This window comes from Phaethon aethereus (genome assembly GCF_964289735.1).
Source record: "Phaethon aethereus genome assembly, chromosome: 1".
Classification (NCBI taxonomy): Eukaryota; Metazoa; Chordata; class Aves; order Phaethontiformes; family Phaethontidae; genus Phaethon; species Phaethon aethereus.
In genome coordinates, this window is record NC_138575.1 from 527,601 (window position 1) to 553,468 (window position 25,868).

At 52.0% G+C, this 25,868-nt stretch overlaps 1 protein-coding gene across 1 annotated transcript in view; it reads left to right on the plus strand.

Moving 5' to 3' along the window:
- SHANK3 (SH3 and multiple ankyrin repeat domains 3) overlaps positions 1-25,868 on the plus strand; it is a gene marked incomplete at both ends in the record, with an annotated part of 394,260 nt that overhangs the window by 285,815 nt on the left and 82,577 nt on the right. The window contains 1 exon segment of the mRNA XM_082010792.1: positions 12,867-12,949. Coding sequence (XP_081866918.1) covers positions 12,867-12,949 — 83 coding nt within the window.

Consider the following 25,868-nt stretch of genomic DNA (forward strand, 5'->3'; position numbering starts at 1 on the left):
CAAAAGCCAGTGGCTGAGGACAGGCTGTCAGTGACGGGCTGTGCTCTAACCATCCTTCAGCTCCTGAGGCTCAAGCCTCCTGTCAGGTATGACCAAATGCTTGGCTCTTTTTGAGCTTTATTCTTTTGTTTTATGGGTGAGGGTTTTTTCTGGTGTTGCAGGTTAGGGTCTGAACAGAGCTATCAACGTGAATCCCTTCGAACATGCCAGGTGCCAGAGCATGAAGCAGGGTGGCCCGTCGGGTCGCTGATGGTCCTGACGGGCCCCGCACAGCCAGCCTTCGGTGCTGTTTGTGGGGTTGATTCCAACTGCACATTCCTGCATTCATTGTCGAAGCAGCCAGAGAGTTTGGTTCCAAGGGACCCCGGCTGCGCAAGGAGGTCGGATGTGTCTGCCGCACAGCCCGCCTGCTCCTGCGGTTTCTACCAGCAAGCTTTCAGAAGTGATTTAGGTGTGATGGGTTTAATTCCTTAGAGCCACATTTCTTTTCAAACACTTAAGTGGGTTTTCTAGAAGAAAAGACTTTGAGCAGCGTGATGTGTACATGCTGCAGTCGTGAGTCTTCTCAGCTCGGGTGTGTAGTTTGTAAGCTGAGAAGGGCTTTTGCCGAGCTTTGTCGAGAGTCGTACTGGCTGAGGCAAACAGTCCACTTCTCTTTTCTCTGACTGGGACCAGGTTAAGCGGCACTGCGCAGCACCATTCCCCGGGCAGAAAATCTTTCCATACTTTGGACAGTCCATGTCATCTCTTTTTTTCTCAGTTTTGTTGTATTCTTTTCCAAAATGGGGGATTAGAGTTACTGCAGTATTTAAGATGTGGGGGCACTTTGGCTGTGCTGGTGGTATAATGTTTTTCTGTCTAACTCGCCTTTCTTTGCTCATGGTTCCTGGCTGTTGTAGGACGTAAGGCTGACACTCTTCATGAACTGTCTACCATATTCCCTAGTTCTTTAATCCTGGTAGTAATGGTCAGCTCAGAGCCTGAGATTTTATGTATGAGGAGAGAATTATTTTTTCCCGTGTTTTTTTCCACCTTACATTTCATCTTAAATTTTAAGATCTTTCTACAGTTCCTCACAGTTTTCCTCATCTTTATTATCCTGAATAATTGAGCATTAGCAGCAAACCTTGTTAGCTCTCTTTCATTCCTCTCTCATAAATGATCTAGGGCTATGTTGAGCAGCGTAAGTCCTGGCACCAATCCCCATGAGACTCCACTGCTGACCTTTCTTCTAATGTGAAATCCAATAATTTACTTTTATTTTAAACCTTTTAACACATTTAACATGTAAAAACCTTCCTTTTATATACCACAGCTGCTTAGCTTCCTCAAGAGATTTTAATGAGAGACCTTATCAAATGGTTTTGGAAATCTAAGTAGACTTCAGTTAAGTTTTTGTTGGCAAATAACTTGGATTTCTGCTTTGTTTTCCCATTGGTCATTCCCTCCGGCTGCATGGCAGTTCCCCCCTTGCTCTGTTCTGGCGTTGTCCCACTGCATCCCTGGAACCTGGTTATGCTTCTGGGGGTATTTAATTCTGGTGAGGACTTGCTAAAGGTGCTGCTGAAGAGACTGTTGAGTCCGGCTGTCTCCTCCGTGCATGATCCTCCAGTACAGTCCCAGCGGGACCTACACGCTCAAGCACCACTGCCTGTCCCTGGGCCGTGCTCGTGCAGCGCTCCCCCTTAGCACCACATTGCGAAACGCTGTTTTGTCAGCTGCTGCACAGTCCTCGGGTTGTTTCAGGAATTTGAACTAAAAACACACTGGGGTGGGGGGGAAAAAGATGGTGTGTTCGTTCCCAGAGGACACCCGAGCCAGCGCTGGGCAGTGTGGGCGCAGGCGCTGGGCTCGGAGGGAGAGTACCTGAGCAATGCCGACACAAGCCCTTCCGCACTGATCAGTTTTGGGGACCAAGGGTGCTTCCTGACATGGCTGACAGTAGCGCTGTGGGTTGGGTTTGTCCCCACTGTCTACAGAATCCCAGAATTGCTGGAGGTAGGGTACTCCAGGGGGGTCTCCCCAGAGCGGGGCAGAGGGGCAGAATCCCCTCCCTCGCCCTGCTGGCCACGCGGCTTTGGGGGCAGCCCAGGACATGGTTGGCTTCTGGGCTGCGAGCGCACATTGCCGGCTCGTGTCCGGCTTTTCAACCACCCCCAAGTCCTTCTTGGCAGGGCTGCTCTCCATCCCTTCACGCCCAGCCTGTGCTGATACTGGGGAGTGCCCACGTGCAGGGCCTTGCACGTGGCCTCTTTAAACTTCATGAGGCCCACACAGGCCCACTCCTCAAGCCTGTCAAGGGCCTTCTGGATCCATCCCGTCCCTCTAGCAAATCAACTGCACCACTCAGCTTGGTGTCACCTACAAGCTTGCTGAGGGTGCACTCAATCCCACTACGCCATTAATGAAGATATTAAATAGTATTGGTCCCAGTACAGATCCTTGAGGGACACAACTCGTTACTGGAGTTGATGAGGCAAGACATTCACTGAAATGCCATGTTGGCTTTCCCAGGTGTAATATCTGTCTGTGTGTTGGCTAACTCTCTGCTGTTCCAGTTGCCACAGCCTTGCCCAGTGAGGTGGCAGGATGACGGACCTGCAGCACCTTCCTCCTCTGCTGGCACCCCTGTAAAGACAGGCGTCACATGCCCGCCGTCCCAGCCCCAGGTCCCACAGTGCTTCTTACCACAGCCGAGGTGCCATGAGTGGCACAGCGCTGTCACCCAGCTCTAGACACTTAGCCGTCTACTGTCTGGTCCTGGTGGCTTGTGCCTCTCCTTTTTCTTCCATAACCTCTTGTAGAGACGCTTCAGTTTCAGATCTGTTTGCCTGCAAGTCTCTGCGCTTCTGAAGGGGAAACCTCCCCACAACAGGGAAGCAAAAATTGTATTTAGTGTCTCTGTTATGGCCTTACCGTCTCTGGGTGCCGTTTTGACACCATGACCCTCTGGCCCCAAAGGCGCTCTGGTAGGCTTCCTGCTCTGTGTGCTCTTGGGAACTGATTTAGCAGTAGTTTTGATGTCTTTCGCAAATTGTTCCACAGATTGATATCTGGCCTGTCATGCTGTGTTTCTACATTTAACCTGCAAGAGATCACGATTCTTTCCATGGTCCGCATTTGAATATGGTTTCAGCTTTGTGAGGGATGTTTTCTTGGTTTTAATAACCTCCATTTCGCTGCTGTTTAGCCATGCCAACTCCTTTCTGTTCTTTCTCAGTCTGTGGCATGTATTTGTACTGTGTCTCCAGCACAGTGCCCTTAAACGGTCTCCATCTGTCTCCTTTGCTGAAGATGGAATAAATCCACATTGTAGAATTTGGATTTTCCAGGACTTGTTTTTATTGTTTAGAGAAATGTGCATTGTTCTTTCCTGAATGTGTATTGGGCAAGAGGCAGACATAATGTTCTTTAATCTTCTTTCATTCAAGCAAAGGGAGATCTTAGGTGTCATCTGTCCTTTCCCAGTACACGTGACGGCTGAAGGCAGCGATGGGGCTAACTCCTGTAACATCACAGAATCACTAGGTTGGAAAGGACCTTCAAGATCATCAAGTCCAACCGTTAATCCAGCGCCACCATGTCCCCTAAACCCTGTCCTTAAGTGCCACATCCAGACGTTTTTTGAACACTTCCAGTGATGGCGACTCCACCACCTCCCTGGGCAGCCTGTTCCAATGCCTGACCACCCTCTCAGTGAAGAAATTTTTCCTAATATCCAATCTAAACCTTCCCTGGTGCAACTTGAGGCCGTTCCCTCTCATCCTATCACTAGTTACTTGGGAGAAGAGACCAACACCCACCTCACCACAACCCCTTTCAAGCAGTTGTAGAGAGCAATGAGGGCTCCCCTCAGCCTCCTCTTCTCCAGACGAAACAACCCCAGTTCCCTCAGCCGCTCCTCATAAGACTTGTGCTCCAGCCCCCTCCCCAGCTTCGTTGCCTTTCTCTGGACACGCTCCAGCACCTCAACGTCCTTCTGGTAGTGAGGGGCCCAACACTGAACACAGGATTTGAGGTGCAGCCTCACCAGTGCCAAGTACAGGGGCACGATCCCTGCCCTGCTCCTGCTGGCCACACTAGTGCTGATGCAGGCCAGGACGCTGTTGGCCTTCTTGGCCACCTGGGCACACTGCCGGCTCATGTTCAGCCGGCTGTCAACCAGCACCCCCAGGTCCCTTTCCACCGGGCAGCTCTCCAGCCACTCCTCCCCAGGCCTGTAGCGTTGCATGGGGTTGTTGTGACCCAAGTGCAGGACCCGGCACTTGGCCTTGTTAAACCTCATACAGGTAACCTCTGCCCATCGATCCAGCCTGTCCAGACCCTTCTGCAGAGCCCTCCTGCCCTCCAGCAGATCAACACTCCCACCCAACTTGGTGTCATCTGCAAACTTACTGAGGGAGCACTCGATCTCAGTATCTCAGTTCTCAGTATCACTGCTCGTCTGGAGTCCAGGCAAAACATAGAATCACTGACTCATCAAACAGTTTGGGTTAGAAGGGACCTTTCAAGGCCATCTAGTCCAACCCCCCTGCAGTGCACTGAGATATCTTCAACCAGAGCAGGTTGCTCAGAGCCCCATCCAACCTGACCTGGGATGTTCCCAGGGATGGGGCATCAACCACCTCTCTGGGCAACCTGGGCCAGGGTTTCACCACCCTCACTGGGAAAAATTTCTTCCTTATATCTAGTCAAAATCTGCCGTCTTTTAGTTTAAAACCGTTACCCCTTGTCCTGTTGCAACATGTCTTAGACTTCTTGTTCCCTTAATGAGCTGTCTTATTTCAATGCTTTGGTTAACGTCCTAGAAGTTACCAGCTTGGTGTGTTTAAATGACATTAATCCAATACTGAAAATTTTCTGTGAAAACTGTCCATGTTTGAATGAGGAAGGTGCTGCTTTTCAGTGCCTTTCACTAATTGCTTCCTTACTTTTTGCAATAGCTGAACCTCAGAATTTCTGTGGTACTCACAGTTGACATTTCATCTGGGACTGAGCAGCACTGACTTCAGGTTTTTAACTGGTATCTGAAATGTGTCTGATCAGTGCTGGAGGGAATGTATCTCTAACAACACATCCTTCGGGGGGGGCTTGCTGCACTCTCAGGTCGTGTGTGTGTAGCTGGAAGATAGTTTCTTCTGGAGTTAAGAGTTGCTTTTCATCTGTCAGTTTGCTTTTGACGTAGTTCATAATCAGTGCTTGATGAGCTGCCTCCTGGCTGAATTAAACAGAAAATCTTACTGATGACAATCAGTGCTTCAGAATCAGTTAGGAACATAAATAGGCTCCTTTCTAGCCCCCTCTCCGTTTTCTGCTGTCCTCTGTTTTCGCTACAGAAGCACCACTGTTGCCTGCGTTCCCAGAGATTTCCTCATCTACAGTGGAGATTGAAGTGGTTTATTTTTCCATTGGGGATAGGGCTTTTCCCAGTTTCACTTCTGCTGTTGCTTCTGAGGTCTCCGGGCTGCCAGTCTCTGGGCTGGGAACTCTTCTGGGACAGCGGTAAGACACTTCAGACCTGCTGCTGCTGTCACGAAATGTTCGAGATGAGACACCTGACCTGGCCCACTGTGGTCATGCTTTTTCTCTCGTATTCAAATAGAGCCAAGAAATACAGCTGTGTTGCACCTTGGCTAGCACCCGTGCTGCAGAAGAGCAGGGCTGCGTGACAGCAGCCCCCGCAGAGCGCCCGCGTCTGGGTCGGTCTCTCCAGGCCCCATTGCTGCGAGGGATGCTGTGCTCAGCAAACCATTCAACAGTGATGTGCCCAGCTGATCCCAAACTTCCAGGACATGCCCGGTATCAGCACAGGCTGGGGGTGAAGGGATGGAGAGCAGCCCTGCCAAGAAGGACTTGGGGGTGGTTGAAAAGCCGGACATGAGCCGGCAATGTGCGCTCGCAGCCCAGAAGCCAACCGTGTCCTGGGCTGCCCCCAAAGCCGCGTGGCCAGCAGGGCGAGGGAGGGGGTTCTGCCCCTCTGCCCCGCTCTGGGGAGACCCCCCTGCAGTGCTGCGTCCAGCTCTGGAGCCCTCGGCACAGGAGAGACACGGACCTGCTGGAGCGGGGCCAGAGGAGGCCCCAGCAACACTCCGAGGGCTGGAACAGCTCTGCTGGGAGGACAGGCTGGGAGAGCTGGGGGGTTCAGCCTGGAGCAGAGAAGGCTCCGGGGAGACCTTCCTGCAGCTGCCAGGGCTGAGAGGGGGTGGTAAGAAAGATGGGGGCAGACTTTTTAGCAGGGCCTGTAGTGACAGGACAAGGGGTAACGGTTTTAAACTGAAAGAGGGCAGATTTCAACTAGATCTGAGGAATACATTTTTGACAATGAGGGTGGTGAAACCCTGGCCCAGGTTGCCCAGAGAGGTGGTCGATGCCCCATCCGTGGAGACATGCCAGGTCAGGCTGGACGGGACTCTGAGCAACCTGCTCTGGTTGAAGACGTCGCTGCTCATTGCAGGGGGGTTGGACTGGATGGCCTTTAAAGGTCCCTTCCAACCCAACGATTCTATGTTTCTATGCCTGTTCCCTGTTGATTTCTGCTAGAAGCTTCACTGTTTGGTATATAAATCCAAGGGTGAACAGTGATCTCTCTCCCTAAAGCTTCATCTGCTCTGTGAAGTGAGATAGGGGTAGGAAGGAGATGTGCATGCCGTCTGGTCATCGTCTGTGCTGTTTCATTGATAGCTTGCTCCATGGGATAAACCTGATTCGGGAGAACTTGCAGTCTCCGGGACAAGCCCAGCCATAGTGCAAGGCCAGCTCTAGCCAGAGGCAATTTCTAGAATGCAGTTTGGGAAAAACTACCCTGTGTTTTATGGCTTTGATTTTGGGGGAGAGTGAAGAAAGTTTGTCCATAAGGTCTCAGGCTGTACCACATGCTCTTGGGGCCAGAACATGGTCTGTGCCCCACTTACTTGCTATTACTATAAATGATCCTTCTGTTGTGGGAGATGTTTTCGCCACAATATAGCTGAGCAGAATTAAACTCCTCGCCCTGCCTGGCCTTGGGTGTGGAACACCACAGTATGTGAGTGAGGCTTCTGCTGGAAGAGGCCTGAAAGGGTCTGTCCCTCCACCAACATCAGGTATAGCTGAACTGAAATTTTTCTTGAAGGAGATTTTTCTAAAAGTTCCCAGTAAGTGGCCTTCCATTACCACCCCATTCCCATGCTTGAGCAATATTACTACTGAGAAGTTGTGTGACACTTTTTAAGCATTTTCTCATGGGAATAATCAAGCCAATCAGTCAAACCACGTCTTTCCTGCTGGGCCTTTTATCTTACAGAATGACAGAATAGTTTGCGTTGGAAAGGACCTTTAGAAGTCATCTAGTCCAACACCCCTGCAATGAGCAGGGACATCTTCAACTAGTTCGACTTTAAGTAATTCCAGGGATGGGGCATCCACAACTTCCAGCTTCACACTTCCAGATGTCCTCCTCAGGACTCTCTCCTCTTGACCCACATCCTTCTGGAAGTGCGGTGCTAAGAACTGAGCAACTGGAGTGTTCTCTAAGTTTAGTAAGGTGATTCATGTCCCTTCATTGTAGGTGTCTACCATGTAGGTGTCTGAGCTCATCGCCCTGGCTCACCCTGGAAGTCGATACAGATGTGTGCAGTCAGTGGAGCCAGGGGTGCCATTCATTCGACAAAATGTAGGCGATGGGATGTAGCATGGGATGAATCACAGCTCCATTGACTTCACTGAATAGCTCCCCTCCTTTTGAGTCTAAAAGGAGCCCAGAGCGACTTGCTCACTGTAGGTGCTTGTTTTACATCTGCCCACGTTTAACTAGATAACTCCCAAGGCTACTGCGGCATGGGGTAGGGCAGAAGGATTATTTCAGGTCTTAGACAGCACTCCAGTTTATATATCTCCAGTCAGTCTGTCATACTTTTTTCACAAAAGTGTGACACTGCTGATGCTTATGAGTCCAGGATGGTATTCATGGCCTCTCCTGCCAGCTAGCTGCCCTGTCAGTCCTCCTCCATCTTGTTTTTACTTTCATAGTTCCCAACAGTAGTACCTTGCACTCTTCCTTTTTCCTCTGGTATTTTCAGACCATTTCTCCAGTCACAGTAGCACGTGAATGCAAGTCCGCTCTTCCAACACGCTGCTGCCCTCTCAGATGGGATCTTCTGCCACTTTATTGTTTACCCGCTGTTACATCCTAGTCATTGGTGAAAACGTTGAGCTTGTCCCAAGACAGACCCCTGTGAAATCCCACTTGATACATCTTTCCAGCTCAACAGTGAAAAATGTGTCAAACCAGCTGTTTACTCACCTTGCAGCAGTTTACATTCCCCTTGTTTTTTATAAGGATGCCTTGTGAGAGCGTTCAGAATGCTTAACTGACATCAAGATAAGTATCACAGAACTGCTTTTCCCATGTTCATGAGACCTATTATGTTAAAACAGAAATTAGGTTCATTTAGCACAATCAGGTCTTTCAAATCCATGCCAGCTGTTTTTTATCACCTCCTTTTCTTCTAGATGTTTTATTAAACTGTTGTGTTGTTTGTTAGAGGATTTTCCTGGGAATTAAAGATGAGTTGCTTCACTTTATACTTCCTTTGATCTTTCTACTGCCTGTTTTTAAAGATGAGCATCACTCCATTTTCAGATCTTCTGCATTGTTGTGCATCCCATGCAAGCTCTCGGAGACAACCCGTCGCAGACATCAGATGCTTTCTGCTGGATGTCTTGGCGCTTTCAGTGAACTTCACGAGGCCCAGACAATTGAAAAAATCTCTAATTCTTCTAACTGCTGTTTTCTCACTTTAGGGTCAAAGCTAATCTGTGGTATTACCAGGAGATAACTGTAGCTATTTAGTACAGCCATAAGCAGGCTATTTTTTTAATTGTTCATTTGATAGATCTAGTAGGTTTGTCCCTCTAAGGAGTCACAAAGTTTCTAAAATAACTTGCCCTAGTCAAGTGTCATGTGCGTTAACTGTCTTTTGGTTTCAACAAAAAATTGGCAGAAGGTTTGACACTCAGCCCTGCAGAAACGAGACGGTCCGGTGGACCTTGTGTCATCTTGCGGAGCAGCTCTGAAGAGCCGTGCTCTGATGCCTCTGTAGTGTTACATTAACTCATCTGTTTATTCATTTGCCAGTTATATGTAGAGTACAGTAACCTGGCAGTGAACTTGAGGTATCATTTTCCATTGGGTATCATAACTTTATTTAAATGTTTATGTCACAAGAGTATTAAATCATTATCTTGCTTAATCTTTCTCTGGTATCTTACAATAACTCCCTACTACATCTTCATTTTTTTTAAAGTTCCTATTTTTATTTAGAGAAAACAAAAAAAAGAGTAATTCAGGTTATTTTTTAGGCATGACACTATTACAGGTCTTTGATTACAGTGCTTCATCTCCTTCCCCAGGCTGTTTTTTATTGCTTTTTCCAGCCCTTGGAGCTCCAGCAGTGCCTATCAGTGGCATCTCGGGTGTCTCTCTACTCCCCCACAATTCTAGTTCACAAAAATGTAGGGAGTTTTTATTTCACTTTTTATATACATCTATCTATAGAACTAATTAGTGTGGTTATATCCAAACATGAAGGTGTCCAATGGATCTTACCGTAGTCACTTACAAACCTGAGGATTTTTAGGTGCCTATAGAGCTACACGGCAATAGGCAAAGGGTTTGCAGGTTCTGCAGGGATGTAAACTGGGAGTGCTCTTGCAAGATCCCTCTTGTAAGTCCAACTTCATCGATCCCTCTGTGAATGACACAGTGGAAGAGAGTGAGCTATAATAAACAAACATCCGACATTTCTAAAAATCCCACAGATGGCTCTACATGCATGCTTTTGGAGTGTTCAGGGACAGAAGGTATTGTGTTGGGGAGTTTTCCTATTGTTTCTGACAAGTTTAGGTTTTTGAATTAAGGTACTTCTTGACAGATTATTTGTAGTAGGAGGAATAATTCAGAGGTGGCAGAGAGAATCAGATATTCTTTGTGCACAATAACTTTGGGTAAGAGGCTGCTCTTACCCTGCTGCAGGTTGAACTTATTTGAAGGCTTACATTATTGCAGGATATCTTGGTAGATGAGGATTGGTGGGGGAGGCTGGGTGAAATCGTACTTAGAGTACACGCAGTTTTGTCAAGAGTTTCTTCAGTTTGTCATGTGGAAGAAACAACCACAGAGGTCCTATGGGAAGAATTAGAGGTACAGAATTTTATTTCGTCATGGATTCCTCACTTTCTCATTGACAAAGCAATCACAGCAGGACTAATTGGGTACTTCAGCCCACCACCAGGTAAATAGAAGTAATAATTTTGTACATAAACATTTGTTTCTCTTTCCTTCTCTCTTTTTCTCTTGCACACACACATGCACAGACACGTTCTTGTAGAGGTGGCAGAATTTGCTTTTGGTATGGGGTTAATACATGGCACAGGTCATCTACAAGGGTTTGACATGTCATATGAAAAATGGGGGATATTCCTGTGGATGCAAAATATGTTAGGTCTAGCTCTCTTCCTAAGTGGTAGGTCATAGCTCAATAGAAGATAAAGGCTTATCGCAGGATCACAGAATGGTTTGGGTTGGTAAGGACCTTTAAAGGTCATCTAGTCCAACCCCCCTGCCATGGGCAGGACATGTTTCACTAGGTCAGGCTGCTCAAAGTCCCATCCAGCCTGATATTAAACACTTCCAGGGATGGGGCATCCACAACTACTCTGATTCAAGAATCACAGTTTGAGGTTGTCTGGCTCTTGTGACATGGACAGGAGGATTATGTTACGGTAAAGACCTCTTCTGGGCATGGTAGTAGCGAATCTGTTTCCACTAGGACACACTACGCTTGGAACAGAGGATTTCGTTGTAGAAGGGAGAGTTTTACACGTTGAGGGACATATGCATAACCAGCTCTGCTTTTGAAAGACAGGCAATGTGTTGGAAATGTGACATAAAGGGATGACTGTATGACAGCAGCTGCCTCCTTTAAAGCGCTTCACATAGTTTTGTTGAATTTTATCCACAACTAGATACTTTCTGACACGGAGTCACTGCTTTTATAGATACCCTGTTTTTTCGTGGATAATGCCTAAGCATATCCAAAATTGCAGTGCAAAGTGAACTACCAGGGAGGTCCAAGGAATTCAGGCTTATGTGTTGCGTTAGTTTCTGTGGACGATGTCTGTTGTATGTCTTCCGGAGTGCCTTGGTACCTGCAGCCGTTGCATGTATTGACTTTTGTGATCACCTTCCTTTGGTCTGGAAAACAAAGGAGTATTTCTATCCATCTTGCTAGGAGCTAGACACTGTTGTGGTGTTAATGGCAGACTCATGCCACTACCTACCCAAAAAGGGGTTGTGATGCCTATAAACGCAGCACTGGCAGATGAGGCAGCCGATGGCCAGGATACAGAGAGGTGTGTCCTGTCCCGGTGCTTGTCGGTCGCAGTCCCTGGCTGCCAGAAGTACGCACAAAAATACGGGTTGCTAACCTGGTCCACACAGCAGCACTGTGAGCCCATCGCCTTCCGTCCAGAAACACCCCGCTGTGTTGGGCAGGGTCCCGGCGGGGTGACGCGGGGTGCGACCCCTTCCCTGCAGCAAGGGGCAGGAGGCGCGGCGCGGCGCGGGACGCGTGTGGCGGCGGGGCGTGTGCCTGCCTGCGGCGGCGGTAGCGCGCATGTTGGGGCACCTCATACCGCAGTGTGCGAACCCAGCCTGCTCTGTGCCAGCGCCTGTCGACGGCCGTCTCCTCCCTCCCGCGAGCGCGCCTGCCTGCGCGCCCGACGCTCTGCCTGCTCCCTGGCAGCGTGTTTCTGTGCAGTGCGGTGCTGCGCGGGTCTTTGTTCCCCGCTGCCGCGCGCTGGGCAGACCCCACCGCGGGCTGCGCGCGCCCAGGTCTGGGGCCGGCCCGTGCCATCGCTCCCTCTCTGCCTCTCTCGGTCTTGGCTTGGTGCGCAGAGCCCCTTCCCCGCGCCGCCGAGGAGGACCGAGGTCCCTGATTAATTCCACTCTGATGTCAGACATGCGGCTCTGCTGGGAGGGATTTGCAGGGCTGCATTTCAGCTCCCGTTTGCTGAGAGAATCCCTCTCCCGTCCCCCCTCCCCGCGCGCCCCCCGCCCCTCCCAGCCCGCGTAGAGGTGGTTTGTTGGAAGGGCCGCTGGTGGCCAGGGTCCGCGCGGAGCTGCGCGTCCATTCAGCTCTCTCCACCGCTGGATTTTTCCCCATTCTTCTCGTCTGGCCGCGGCGGAGGGCAGGGAGAGCAGCTCTGTTAAACTAGGACAATGCAATGCATCCCCCCGCTGCTAAAGGCAGACTGTTACTTAGCAACGCGGGGGGGCATTTTAAGAGAAGATCAGAGCGCCGGGATGAGGATATAAACTCTGCTCTTCTCCCGCCCAGGGAACTTACCAAAGAGGCACCTCTCCTTTTGTCAAGCGTCTAATTTTTTCATACGAGAGGCATCCGGAAAGTCTCAAAGAGCTGCTTCCTTGATGGATGGATGGCTGCCTCCCCCCGCACCTCCTCTGCTCAGGCGCTCCACTGTTCCGTTATACGCTAAGGGCATCATTTAAAGGGAAGCCCAAAGTGGGATCCGTAAGCTCCCTGCATGCGTATGCAGGTGACTGAGAAGGGGACCGGTGGGCAGAAGGGTGATCCAGGCAGCCGGGGCTTTCCTCCACCTACACGTTGAGGGAAAGTAGCTTTCGTCTTTTTGTTCTGACTTTGGGCAAGGGAGGGAGGGAAGCAGATTGTGCCCAACTCCTTGCTGAGATGAAACGGTCGATGAGAAGAGGTCTCCTTGTCAAAGGCACAAAGGCCACCTCCGCCCGGCAGCATGGTGCTGAAATCTAACCCTAGCATCATTCTCTTGTGCTCTTTCCTGCCCAGTGACTACATCATTGAGGAGAAGACGGCCGTGCTGCAGAAGAGGGAGCATGAGGGATTCGGGTTTGTGTTGCGAGGGGCCAAAGGTAAGGGCTGCTTCTTTTGCTCGGTCCTGGGGCTGGGAGGGAAAGCTCCTTCTCCTCACTTTGGCTGGTGCTCGGGACCCTATTTCCCGGGCTGTGCCGAGCAGCCCGCGAGCCCCGTGCATCGGGCTCTCTTAGGGGACTCTCCTCTCCTGCTCTGACGGCTAGGCAGTGTGAGCGCAGCTTATCTCCGGTTACGTGCATTGTACAGAAAACACCATTCGTGGCAAACGTGCATCTCTCGTGCTTTCTGGGGTGTTTCTCTGGAGCAGATGCTGGTATTCGTAGCTTGGCGTTTGTAGGAGTTTTCACTTCTGCCTGTTCACTGGGTGCATAAAGTGCATCTGCTCTGTTTCAGGTGCAGATGCAAGTCCTGTGGGGCAGGGCCTGTGTCCTCCGTGGCTTTTTTTTTTTTTTTTTTAATGCTTGAAGTATTTCACTGTACTTTGGCTGTGTAGAGTTGGGGTCCTTCTCCTGGGAGCCCTGGCTGTGCTGGAGTTCAGCCCTAGCATGAGGGCAAACCAGCAGATGTCTGTCCTGCAGCTGCTACCGTGTCTTCGCCCCTGTGCTGCCAGACAGCCGCTGCTCATGCCTGGGGCACGCGTGCCCCGCGCAGCCCTGGAGCACCTGCGCTCGTGCAGCCGGTACCTTGGACTGGGCTGTTAGTGTGGCTCCTCTTGCCAGAAACCGATCTTTTTACTACAAAAAAGGGGAGCCCTTTGGGGCCGCTAATATTCACATAGGGAACAGGCTTCAGCCCTGTGCTTGGGAAGCAGGTCCACCTCCGGCTGGAGGATCCTCCCTCCAGCAGTTCCAGACTGAAGGCTGGGGAGAGGCGAGGGGATCTCAGAAATGCAGCTGCTGAAAGCAGAGGCACATTGGTGGATGCTTCCATCCCTTCCTTGCACATAGGGTGCAAGATGCAGGAGGGAAAGCTTAAAAAACAGTGGCTGCCAGCTCGTTTGGTAGTGCTGCTCCTTTTCTGGACCTCAGCGTGGCTGAAGATCGTTGTGATTTGGGCTCTAATCTTAGGTGTGATTTTCTGTGGGGATTCCTGAATTGTCTTTGTTCTGTCTGTATCACGAAAGGGCTCTGTGTGCTGGTGGGTGTGTTTGCATTCCTGTCAGAATATGGTTGCTGCCTCTTCCTCCTCTCTCTCTCCCTTTCCCTATGTATGTGACATACATGTGTACTGCTCGCATCAGTCTGTGTAACATGAAGTGCAACTTCAGGGCTCAAAATGGCATCCATTTTTTTGCCAGATCGGACTTGCAGCTGTTGTGTTAGGAAAAATAGCATAAATTTTGTCCTCTTCCCTTTTTTCTTTCTTTTTTCTTGTTTGCTCTCCTAACATTTGTGTATTTTTCTTTGTCTTCTGAGGCTGAAAGAGAGGACTTGGAGCGGATTAAGCAGTGGGCGTGAGGCTGTGTGGGACTTGGGTCTGGCTTACGGATTCGCAGCCTGGCACTGCTGCGGGGGGCACTGAGCAGTGCGTGGCTGCAGAGGGTCGTGGCTTGGAAGCCTTGGCAGGGTGGGCATGGTCTGTCGTGCTGCCAGCCGGAGTGCTGGTGAGTCTGCTGAAGCCCCTTGGGGAGCAGCATCTTCTTGTCAGAGAGGTGAATGTGGTGGCTCTGAGTCACCCTCATATCTCCCAGCCACTCAGCCTGGTGCTTCTTGCTGCCGTGGGGTTTAAGCTGGAAAGAGCGCTAGGACTGTCTCTCTTGGCCCCGTCAGCGTCACCACCGCTCATGCTTCATTTAGATACTCTGTGCAAAACACTTCAGGCTTTGGGGGGTGAACAGGAGAAGGGGTCTGGAAACGGGAGGGACCAGAGCATCGGCAAAATCCCTGCAGAGGGAGGGAGCTGGTTATTAAGTGAGACTCAGTTGGATGATCCTCAATGGAAACTGCACTTCATGCTGCAGAGGATGGTGAAAATCTTGCATGGCTTCTGCCAGTCTTGCTGAGGGTTGATTCCTTCCCAAGCCCAAATTTGCCGGTCCATGTGAGCTGTCCCATCAGCTGCACCCCTGGCAGAGAACGCTCTCCACCCCCCTGGAGAGCCAGTCCTTCCCAGCCCATCCCATCTCCACCACTGTCCATTGCTGGGAGGAGGTGATGTCCCAGTCAAACCAACTGAGCGTTTGGACAAAGGTCATTTTATCCTGGTCCCTGCAGGAGACGAGCTGCAGCTTTCGGACGTGGGACGTGCCTGCAGCCCTTGCCCTAGAGAATCATTCGGAGCAGATGGGAAGTGCTGCATCAGCCCCTCCACTGAGCTCTGTGACAGAAGGTGATGAGCAGGTGGATTCACCTCATCATTTCTTGGCCCAGAGAGACCATCCCTACCTTTCACATACACAAATAATAGACCTGTGCTCAAAATGCTGAAAGATGATATTTCTTGGCTTGTAATATCCTGAACTCAACCAGTCAGTCTTCTGTGCCTAGACTAGATCAACCTCTCTCTTCCTGGCTAACCTGACCACAGATCAGGCACTACCTGTTTAGTAATAGGATTCATAAAATACCCATACATACTTCCCTGGGGCTATCCCTGTAAACAGTGGCTGTTACAGCTCACAGTGACTGAACCTCACATGGTCTCAGCAAATCCATGCTACCAGTTCCCTGGGCAGAGGAGTATTGTTCCTAGGCCAGTTAATGCTCATTGGCATCTGGTTATGGTGGGTTCTGTGGAAGCAGCAGAGGGACACGCAGTCCCTGACTTAGTGCCATTTCCTTTCCTTCTTTTTTTTTTAACACGTAATGTGTATTATTGGCAGTATCCTTGCTATTCCTAAAATTATCTACTCCTTTCTTAGAGAGGAAATTCCTGAGTCCTTGACTGGGGGCATAAGGTTGCTTTTGTCTATTTAGTCTGGGGAGAAGCCACCAGACAGGGCAGGTTATTCACAAAGTTGCTTGAGATGATTGTACATCAACCACATAGTAGGATCGAGGGCACCCTCAGCAAGTTTGCAGAGGACACCAAGCTGAGTGGTGCGGCTGACCAACCCAAGGGATGGGATGCCATCCAGAGGGACCTGGACAAGCTTGAGGAATGGGCCCATGTGCACCTCATGAGGTTCAACAAGGCCAAGGGCAGGGTCCTGCCCCTGGGTCAGGGCAACCCCCAGTATCAGCACAGGCTGGGGGATGAAGGGGTGGAGAGCAGCCCCATGGAGAAGGACTTGGGGGTACTGGTGGATGAAAAGTTGGACATGAGCCGGCAATGTGCACTCGCAGCCCAGAAGCCAACCGTGTCCTGGGCTGCCCCCAAAGCCACGTGGCCAGCAGGGCGAGGGAGGGAATTCTGCCCCTCTGCCCCGCTCTGGGGAGACCCCCCTGCAGTGCTGCGTCCAGCTCCGGAGCCCTCGGCACAGGAGAGACACGGACCTGCTGGAGCGGGGCCAGAGGAGGCCCCAGCAACGTTCCGAGGGCTGGAACAGCTCTGCTGGGAGGACAGGCTGGGAGAGCTGGGGGGTTCAGCCTGGAGCAGAGAAAGCTCCGGGGAGACCTTCCTGCAGCTGCCAGGGCTGAGGGGGGGCTTAGAAGAAAGATGGGGACGGACTTTTTAGCAGGGCCTGTAGCGACAGGACAAGGGGTAATGGTTTTAAACTAAAAGAGGGCAGATTTCAACTAGATCTGAGGAAGACATTTTTGACAATGAGGGTGGTGAAACCCTGGCCCAGGTTGCCCAGAGAGGTGGTAGATGCCCCATCCCTGGAGACATCCCAGGTCAGGTTGGACGGGGCTCTGAGCTACCTGCTCTAGTTGAAGATGTCCCTGCTCATGGCAGGGGGGTCCCTTCCGACCCAAAGATTCTATGATTCTGCGATTGCTTCCCATGATTTGTGTATCTCCCAAAGCAGCTGATGCGGTAGACCGCTGGGGACAAGATGCTGTGCTGATCCACTGTGGGTCTTGGTTTGCTCCTGCTTCTTCCCAAAGTGTCAGGTTTTTTTCCACCGTTTCCCCAGTTCTCCAGCCAAGCAAGCACTTCACCTGCCTTACCAGATGCACCTGCCTTGACGCAGAACACAGACCTGCTTTCCAGGTATCTGCCCAGCTCACCACACCTCCCAGCTCGCTGCTCCCCGCAGCAAGTGCCCTTGTCACTCTGCCGGCCCTGGAGCCATGGCCTCCCCACAGCTCCAGGTCCTCCTGCTCTTCTCTGCCTGCCATGGCCTCCCCAAAGCTCCAGGTCCTCCTGCTCTCCTCTGCTCACCATGGCCTCCCCGCAGCTCCAGGTCCTCCTGCTCTCCTCTGCCCACCATGGCCTCCCCACAGCTCCAGGTCCTCCTGCTCTCGTCTGCCCACCATGGCCTCCCCGCAGCTCCAGGTCCTCCTGTTCTTCTCTGCTCACCATGGCCTCCCCACAGCCTTCAGGTCCTCCTGCTCTCCTCTGCCCACCATGGCCTCCCCAAAGCTCCAGGTCCTCCTGCTCTCGTCTGCCCATCATGGCCTCCCCGCAGCTCCAGGTCCTCCTGCGCTCCTCTGCCCACCATGGCCTCTCTGCCCCTCAGTGCCCCTCCTGTGGCCAGTGTAGGTCCTTGCACTCGAGCCAGACCATCAAGGAGCGCTTGTAAAACCAGTGGGACTCACTGACGGGGAGGGTCAGTCTGTACCCCAGCCCCATCCCTTCCAGCTGGGCTGCAGCAGGGCCTCCCGGGAGCCATTTCTGTCCCCAGCCCCCAGTCGCCCCAGAGCACTCCCTGTTATGTCCAGCCTCGCAGGGAAAGTGGTCGCTGTGGCCGCGCAGCTTCCCGTCCCGCGCCCGGAAGCCCGTGCAGCATCGCCTGTGCAGCCATCGCCCGTGCCCCTTTGCCTGTGCCTGGCCGCGGGCGAGCTCCTGCGCAGCGGCCGGGTTCCTCCCGTGCTGCGCACGCGCCGCTCACCGGGGACTTGGTCCCGCAGTCCAGATGGACCTCGGGCCGCACGGGCTCTGCAGGGGCAAGCACAGAGCGCTCGTGGTGGGGAGGATCTCTGCGTTGATGTCATCTGCTCGCTTCACAAACTCCCGCTTGTTTCTTGCCACGCTTTCTCCGCAGGAAGGTTAGTGTGATGTTCAGCGTCAGACGTTTGTGGTTGCATTGCTTTGTGTATTGCGGCTAGCGAGGCACATGGCCTTGGGTGAACGCAGCGATCCCGCCACCCGAGCGCAGAACCTGCCTGGATCTGTAGCAATCGGTGGGTCGTTTGAGGGTGCTTTGGTTTCGTTTCCTGCCCAGCCCTTGGTGTGAGGACCTCAGGCTCAGAAGTCTCTGCAAGCTGAGTTTTGATGCTGTGACGTGCCGGGTGCAGGGTCTCGTTGACCTGACGGGGATTCTGACAGCCACAGCTCCTGCCCTGCGCAGCCCTGCGGGCACAGTGCAGGAAGTACAGTCAAAGCTTGAGGATCTTGCTGTTGGTCTGGGCCAGAGCGGGGGTTGTCCTAAAACCCTGCAGCAAGTTTTGGGACACAATGATATCTCAAAGTGTCATGGAAATGGAAGAGCTCACTGGTGGTTTTCAGAACTTGGCTCTTAGCAGAGGAACGCTGTGACACTTTGTGACCCTCAGATTGGACAGAAATGGGGACTGGAGGTGTTAAAGTACGTCAAGCACCAAGTCTGTCATCCCTGTTAAGGGTGGTGTCTTCACTATGTTCACTTTTGGGCCCCTCACTACAAGAAGGGTGCTGAGGTGCTGGAGCGTGTCCAGAGAAGGGCAACGGAGCTGGGGAGGGGTCTGGAGCACAAGTCTGATGAGGAGCGGCTGAGGGAACTGGGGGTGTTCAGTCTGGAGAAGAGGAGGCTGAGGGGAGCCCTCATCGCTCTCTGCAACTACCTGAAAGGGGGTTGTGGCGACGAGGGTGTTGGCCTCTTCTCCCAAGTAACCAGTGATAGGACAAGAGGAAATGGCCTCAAGTTGCGCCAGGGGAGGTTTAGATTGGATATTAGGAAAAAATTCTTCACTGAGAGGGTGGTCAGGCATTGGAACAGGCTGCCCAGGGAGGTGGTGGAGTCGCCATCTCTGGAAGTGTTCAAAAAATGTGTGGATGTGGCATTTCAGGACATGGTTTAGGGGACACGGTGGCGCTGGATTAATGGTTGGACTTGATGATCTTGAAGGTCCTTTCCAACCTAGTGATTCTGTGATTCTGTGATCTAATGGAAAACTAGAAACAAGGCCCATAGAGTCTAGATATGGCAAATGTTACTTACGACACACCTTTTATGGTAGCCTTAGAAGTTTAAAAATGCAGCAGCTGATTTTAAATAACTGCCGTAGCACCCTTTTCCGCCCTGCCCCCAAATACACATACTCCATTAGTACTTGTTCTATGTTGAGCACCCAGCTGCAAGCAGGTACCTGCTGCTGCAGTGCTCGCTCTGGGTGTCAGAACGGTGGTGTGAAGCTGCCCCAGCCTTTCAACGGAGACACGCGGTCAGAAGTACCAAGGCAGCTATGGTTTCATTTTACTTTTCACTCTGTAAATGTGTTTCTGGTGAAGTACCTGGGATCTTGTTGTGGTTTAACCCCAGACGTCAGCTAAGCCCCACGCAGCCGATCGCTCACTCCCCTGCAGTGGGATGGGGGAGAGAATCAGAAGGGTAAAAAGTGAGGAAACTCATGGGTTGAGATAAAGACAGTTTAATAGGTAAAGCCAAAGCCACACACGCAAGCAAAGCAAACCGAAGAATCCATTCACCACTTCCCATGGGCAGGCAGGGGTTCAGCCATCCCCAGGACAGCAGGGCTCTGTCACAGGTAACGGTTACTTGGGAAGACAGAGGCCATCGCTCTGAATGTCCCCCCACCTCCTTCTTCTTCCCCCAGCTTTATATACCGAGCATGTTGTCGTATAGTATGGAGTGTCCCTTTGGTCAGTGGGGTCAGCTGTCCCAGCTGTGTCCCCTCCCAGCCTCTTGTGCACCCCCAGCCTCCTCGCTGGTGGGGTGAGAAGCAGAAAAGGCCTTGGCGCTGTGTAAGCACTGCTCAGCAGCAGCTAAAGCATTCCTGTGTCATCAGGACTGTTTTCAGCACAAATCCAAAACAGAATCACAGAATCACTAAGGTTGGAAAGGACCTTCAAGATCATCAAGTCCCACCATTAATCCAGCACCACCATGTTCCCTAAACCATGTCTTGAAGTGCCACATCCACACTTAGCCCAAACATAGCCCTGTACAAGCTACTACGAAGAAAATTGACTCCATCCCAGCCAAAATCAGCACAGATCTTAACAATTTGCTCTGCTTGAATTAACTTGTAATATTTTTCACTGCTAAGCTTGGCTAGTAATAAAAGTAACTTGTCCAGTAAGAGCCTCTTCAACACTTGGCTTGGAGGCTTGGAGCATCGACCACCTCTCTCCTGGGTTTGACCACCCTCTCGGTAAAGAAGTGCTTCCTCATGTCCAGTCTAAACCTCCCCCAATGCAGCTTTGAGCCATTCCCACAAGCCCTATCACTGGATCCCAAGGAGAAGAGCTCAGCACCTCCCTCTCCATGTCCCCTCCTCAGGGAGCTGCAGACAGCAATGAGGTCACCCCTCACCCTCCTTTTCTCCAGACTAGACAAGCCCAAAGTCCTCAGCTGCTCCTCACAGGACATGCCTTCCAGCCATGTCACCAGCTTTGTCGCCCTTCTCTGGACACGTTGGAGGACCATCACATCCTTCTCAAACAGTGGGGCCCAGAACTGCACACAGTACTCCAGGTGAGGCCATACCAACGATGAATACAGCAGGACAATCCCCTCTCTGGACCAGCTGGTCATGCTATGTTTGATGCCCCCAGGGTACGGTTTGCCCTCCTGGTGCCAAGGGTCCCAGGAAATCTGCATCTCGAAGCGTGATCAACAGTGGTGCTGCAAGAGTCGAAATCAGGGCCGGGGTTTACCATGTCAGGCCCTGGGGAGCAATCGCTCGTGAAGATGGGCAGCCCAGGGGAAGGGACAGCACAGACAGGCAGGAGAAGAGAGAGCTGCCAGGTCTGGGTGCACTTCTGGCCGTGGCAGGTGCCACTGAACCAGCTTTGTGGCATGGCTGTCCCTTTAGGATGCAGCAGTGTGCCGGCAGCGATGCCGTCTTCCCAGCAGCAGTGGTGTGCCAGAGGCAGAGCCGACCCCTCTCGAGGACCCTGCCCTTGGCTCCCGGGGGGCTGTCAGCACCCCTGTGCCGAAGGGCAGGACTGGGGTGCTTGCAGGGCCGTTGGTGTTGAGGGGGTTGTCAAAGCCACCACAGAGCTGTGTGGTGATCCGGCTCTTCCAGCGCTTCTCCCGACTGCCAGGCGCAGCCGAGGCTGGCGTCCTTCGTGTGAGACAGCCCAGACAGCGGATTTTTAAGAGCAGGAAGTGGCCACCGTGATCAAATTGCACAGCCAGAGCTGTAGTGTTAACGTGACAGCTCCTCGAGAGGTATGAATTATGCTCCCTGAGATTTAAAGTCATGAGCTTTTGCAGTGAACAGTAGACTTCCTCATTAGGAAATCTTACCTCATTACCAGTGAGAATTTCTGTAATTTAATTCCAAACCTTTTGATTTAGTTTTGCCTTTGCCAGTTGGGTAAGAGAGCCTCCTTAAATTTTATTTCCTTCCTGGCTAGGCACTTAGAGATGAATTGTCCCTGAATTACATACCTCTGTCCTAAAGTTTTCCCACGGGCTCTGATCTGGAAACAATATTTTGGAGTGTGTGGTCCCAAGCTGGGTTTTGTGGATTTTGTGGTGGCTGGTCTGCTGCACTCAGCCTTCGCTTGAGCCTCCGTGAGAGGCATAGGTCGGGCTTCCCAGGCTGTGTACCGAGTATGGGTGTCCTCCATCACCGGGGCTCCAGCAGCTCTGAACACTGCGGGTTGTTCTCACTAATATTTCTTGTTTCGTTGGTGTTGGGGCTGTAGGCAAACGGCTGGGCTGCTGACAAGGCTGAGATTAAGCTAGCTGAACAGGAGGCAGGAACAACGGGACGTGACGTGAGAGATGGGAGATGACAGACTGCAGTGAGGGAGGAATGGCTGGATTTCGTCAGTGTGTCAGGGGAGTGATGCTAGAAGTGGCCAAACTTCGCAAGATTATCTAGGTAAAGGTATTGGAAATACTAGACTTGAGTACAGATGTAGCAAAACTGGGGTGAATGGGGAAAAAGTAGCTAGAGGCAGATTGTTCATTTGGGAGGAAACTGGGGCAGCAAAAAGGAGTGTCAGGAACTGGGAAAAAGGTTACAAAGGTACGTGAATGATGTGGCTGGGGCTGTTTGGCAGGGTTTCTGCTGGGCACCTCCGGGCTTGATCACCACAGCCCAGATCAGGACAAGAAAGCAGATGTGTTCTTCTGACCGTCCCCTGTGTGTCCAGCCTGCTCCTTGGTCTCTCGCTGTCAGCAGAACGACCCTACATACGGATCGAGCATCTTGGTGCCGGGTTGGTGCCTGCTCCAGTCCTGTCAGCATTGTCATCTGTCCACCACCTCTGGACGGCTGGCTTTTAGGGAAGAGCAGGCTCCTGAGGTTTGCCCTGGGCCATCACTTCACCGTTTGCAGTACTGACTCCAGCGTGTTTTAAAGGGCACGCTGTCTGAAGGCAGCGCGTGGATGTCTGTGTATGGCCATGCTCGGGCACGTCCCATGCAGGGCTCCATCTCCCATGACCCAGAGGAGCATGGGTTTTCCACATCAGGCCTGTGGGCTGGACAGTCTGCCATGGAGACAGAGGAGTGGCAGTCGGGGCCTCTCCTGTAGCAGTGGGGTTTCTGTCCACCCTTTGCCTTTGCCAGATCATTATTCCCCAGGGGTGCTTCTGCCCCTTTCAGCAGACTCTGGTGGTTTGGAAGGAGATATCCCCACCACCAAGGTCTCGTGCACGTGGTATGGTTTACAGGTGCTCCATAGGGTTGCTGTCAACATACATTTAATTTAGTTCTATTCCATTACAGAAAACGATGTGCCCAGTACCCATCAGCTTAACAGGTAAGGCAGGGTTGGGCTTTCAGGTGGTAAGCTGGTTTTACAACTTCTCTGACACTTACCCAGGAAGTTTTAATTGCTGTGTACTGCAGAGGAATTTTCTCCCTCTGCAGGTCCTTTGCAGTGAAGTATAGAGCAGTCTCAGTACTGACCAGGTATAAGCACAACACCGACACATTTGACTGAATGGTAACCAAAAGCAGCTGTAAGGGAAAGTTCTGAAACAGGAAGGGCCCAGTCTATTAATATGTGGCTGGTGTCACCGCCACAGTTTGGGGTTTTTTGATAATGGGATGGCCTGGCTTGCTGGCATCAGATGGATTTAAGCTTCCTCAAAAGGAGAAGAGGCTCTTTGCTCAAAAGCTGGCGGGGCTTATTGACAGGGCTTTAAACTAGACTTGAAGGGGGAGTGGGGTAATATCAGGCTTGCCCATGACAAGCTGTGGGATGACACGCCAAGGTTAGAGGGATGGGGTGCTAGCAGGGCCCCTCAGCCTGTTGCACTAGTGAAAGATCTGAAAGGAACTAAGGGATGTTCCTCTAAGAAGGTGACACAGCCAACAGCCTGGCTGAAGTGCCCCTACACCAATGCACACAGCGTGGGCAACAAACAGGAGGAGTTGGAAGCCACCGTGCTGTTAGAAAGCTACAACCTGGTTGCCATTACTGAAACTTGGTGGGAGTGACTGGAGTGCAGCTATCGATGGCTACAGGCTGTTCAGAAGGGGCAGGTGAGGAAGGAAGGGTGGAAGTGTTGCCCTCTACGTCAAGAAACGGATAGAGTGGGAAGAGCTGTCTGAAGAATTGCCATCAGCTGGTCAAAAGCTTATGGGTAAGAATGAGGGACCGAGGCAACAAAGGGAACCTTGTGGTTGGTCTCTACCACAGGCGGCCCGATCAAGGGAAGCCTATTGATGAAGCCTTCTCGCTCCAGCTACAGGAGGCATCGCGCTCGCAGGCTCTCATCCTGCTGGGGGACTTCAACCACCCCAACAGCTGCTGGAAAAGTAGCACGGCGAGTGGTGAGCAATCCAGGAGACTCCTGGCGTGCATGGAGGAGAACTTCCTGTGCCAGGTAATAAGACAGCCCTACCAGAGGGGATGCCATACTGGACCTGTTGGTCACCAACGCACGTGAGCTAATTGGTGACATCATGATTGGAGGCAGCCTGGGCTACAGTGATCATGCTCTGGTGGGGTTCGCAGTCCAGAGGGATATGGGTCAGGCAAAGAGTTAAGTCAGGACCCTGAATCTTAGGAAAGCAAACTTGCAGCTCTTCAGGGAGTTGGTCAATAGGACCTCCTGCAAAACTGCCCTCAGGGACAAGGGAGCAGCACAGAGCTGGCAGATCTTTAAGGACACTTTCCATATAGAGCAGGAGCTCTCGATCCCCTGGTGTAAGAAATAATAGGGAAAGGAAGGCGAGAGACCAGCATGGCTGAATGGAGACCTGATGGTCACATTAACGGGCAAGAAGGAAAAGCACAGGCAGTGGAAGCAGGGACGGGGATCCTGGGATGAGTACAGGGACGCTGCCCGGTTGTGTAGGGATGAGGTCAGGAGGACCAAGGCACGGCTGGAGCTGAGCTTGGCAAGGGATGCAAAGAATAACAAGAAGGGCTTCTCTAGGGATGTCAGCCAGAAAAGGAAGGACAAAGAAAGCACACCCCTCTTCATGAGCAAGACTGGCAGACTGGTAACAACAGACAAGGAGAAGGCTGAGGTACTCCACGACTTCTCTGCCTCAGTCTTCCCTGGCAGTCTCTCTTCCCACACCTCTTGAGAGGATGGCCTGCAAGACAAGGACTGGAGGAGCAAAGTCCCTCCCACCGTAAGAGAAGATCAGGTTTGAGACCCCCTGAGGAACCTCAACATGCACAAGTCTATGGGACCTGACGAAATGCATCCCAGAGTCCTGAGGGAATTGGCTGATGCAGTTACCAAGCCACTCTCCAGGATATTTGAAAAGTCCTGGCAGTCAAGTGAAGTCCCTGGAGACTGGGGAAAGGGAAACATTGCACCCATTTTTTAAAAGTGTAGCAAGGAGGACCCTGGGACCTACCAACCCATCAGCCTCACCTCTGTGCTGGGAAGATCATGGAACAGATCCTCCCAGAAACTATGCTAAGGTACATGGAGGACAGGGAGGAGATTTGAGACAGCCAGCACGGCTTCACCAAGGGCAAGTTCTGCCTGACCAACCTGGTGGCCTTCTGTGATGGATTGACCACATCAGTGGACAAGGGAAGAGCTACCCATGTCGTCTGTCTGGACTTCTGCACGGCTTTTGGCAGGGTCCCCCACAACATCCTTCTCTCTACAATGCAGATATGGGTGGACTGCTGGGTGGATGAGGAATTGGTTGAATGGTCACATCCATAGGGTTGTGGTCAATACCGCAATGTCCAGATGGAAATCGGTGACAAGCAGTGTCCCTCAGGGGTCCTTACTGGGACCAGTACTGTTCAATATCATCATCAATGACACCCTCAGCAAGTTTGCAGATGACACCAAGCTGAGTGGTGCGGCTGACCCACCTGAGGGACAGGATGCCATCCAGAGGGGCCTGGACAAGGTTGAGGAACAGGTCTATGTGAACCTCATGAGGTTCAACAAGGCCAAGGGCAGGGTCCTGCCCCTGGGTCGGGGCAATCCCCAGTATCAGCACAGGCTGGGTATGAAGGGGTGGAGAGCAGCCCTGCTGAGAAGGACTTACGGGTCCTGCGGGATGAAAAGTTGGGCATGAGCCGGCAATGTGCACTCACAGCCCGGAAGCCAACCGTGTCCTGGGCTGCCCCCAAAGCCGCGTGGCCAGCAGGGCGAGGGAGGGGGTTCTGCCCCTCTGCCCCGCTCTGGGGAGACCCCCCTGCAGTGCTGCATCCAGCTCCGGAGCCCTCGGCACAGGAGAGACACGGACCTGCTGGAGCGGGGCCAGAGGAGGCCCCAGCAACGTTCCGAGGGCTGGAACAGCTC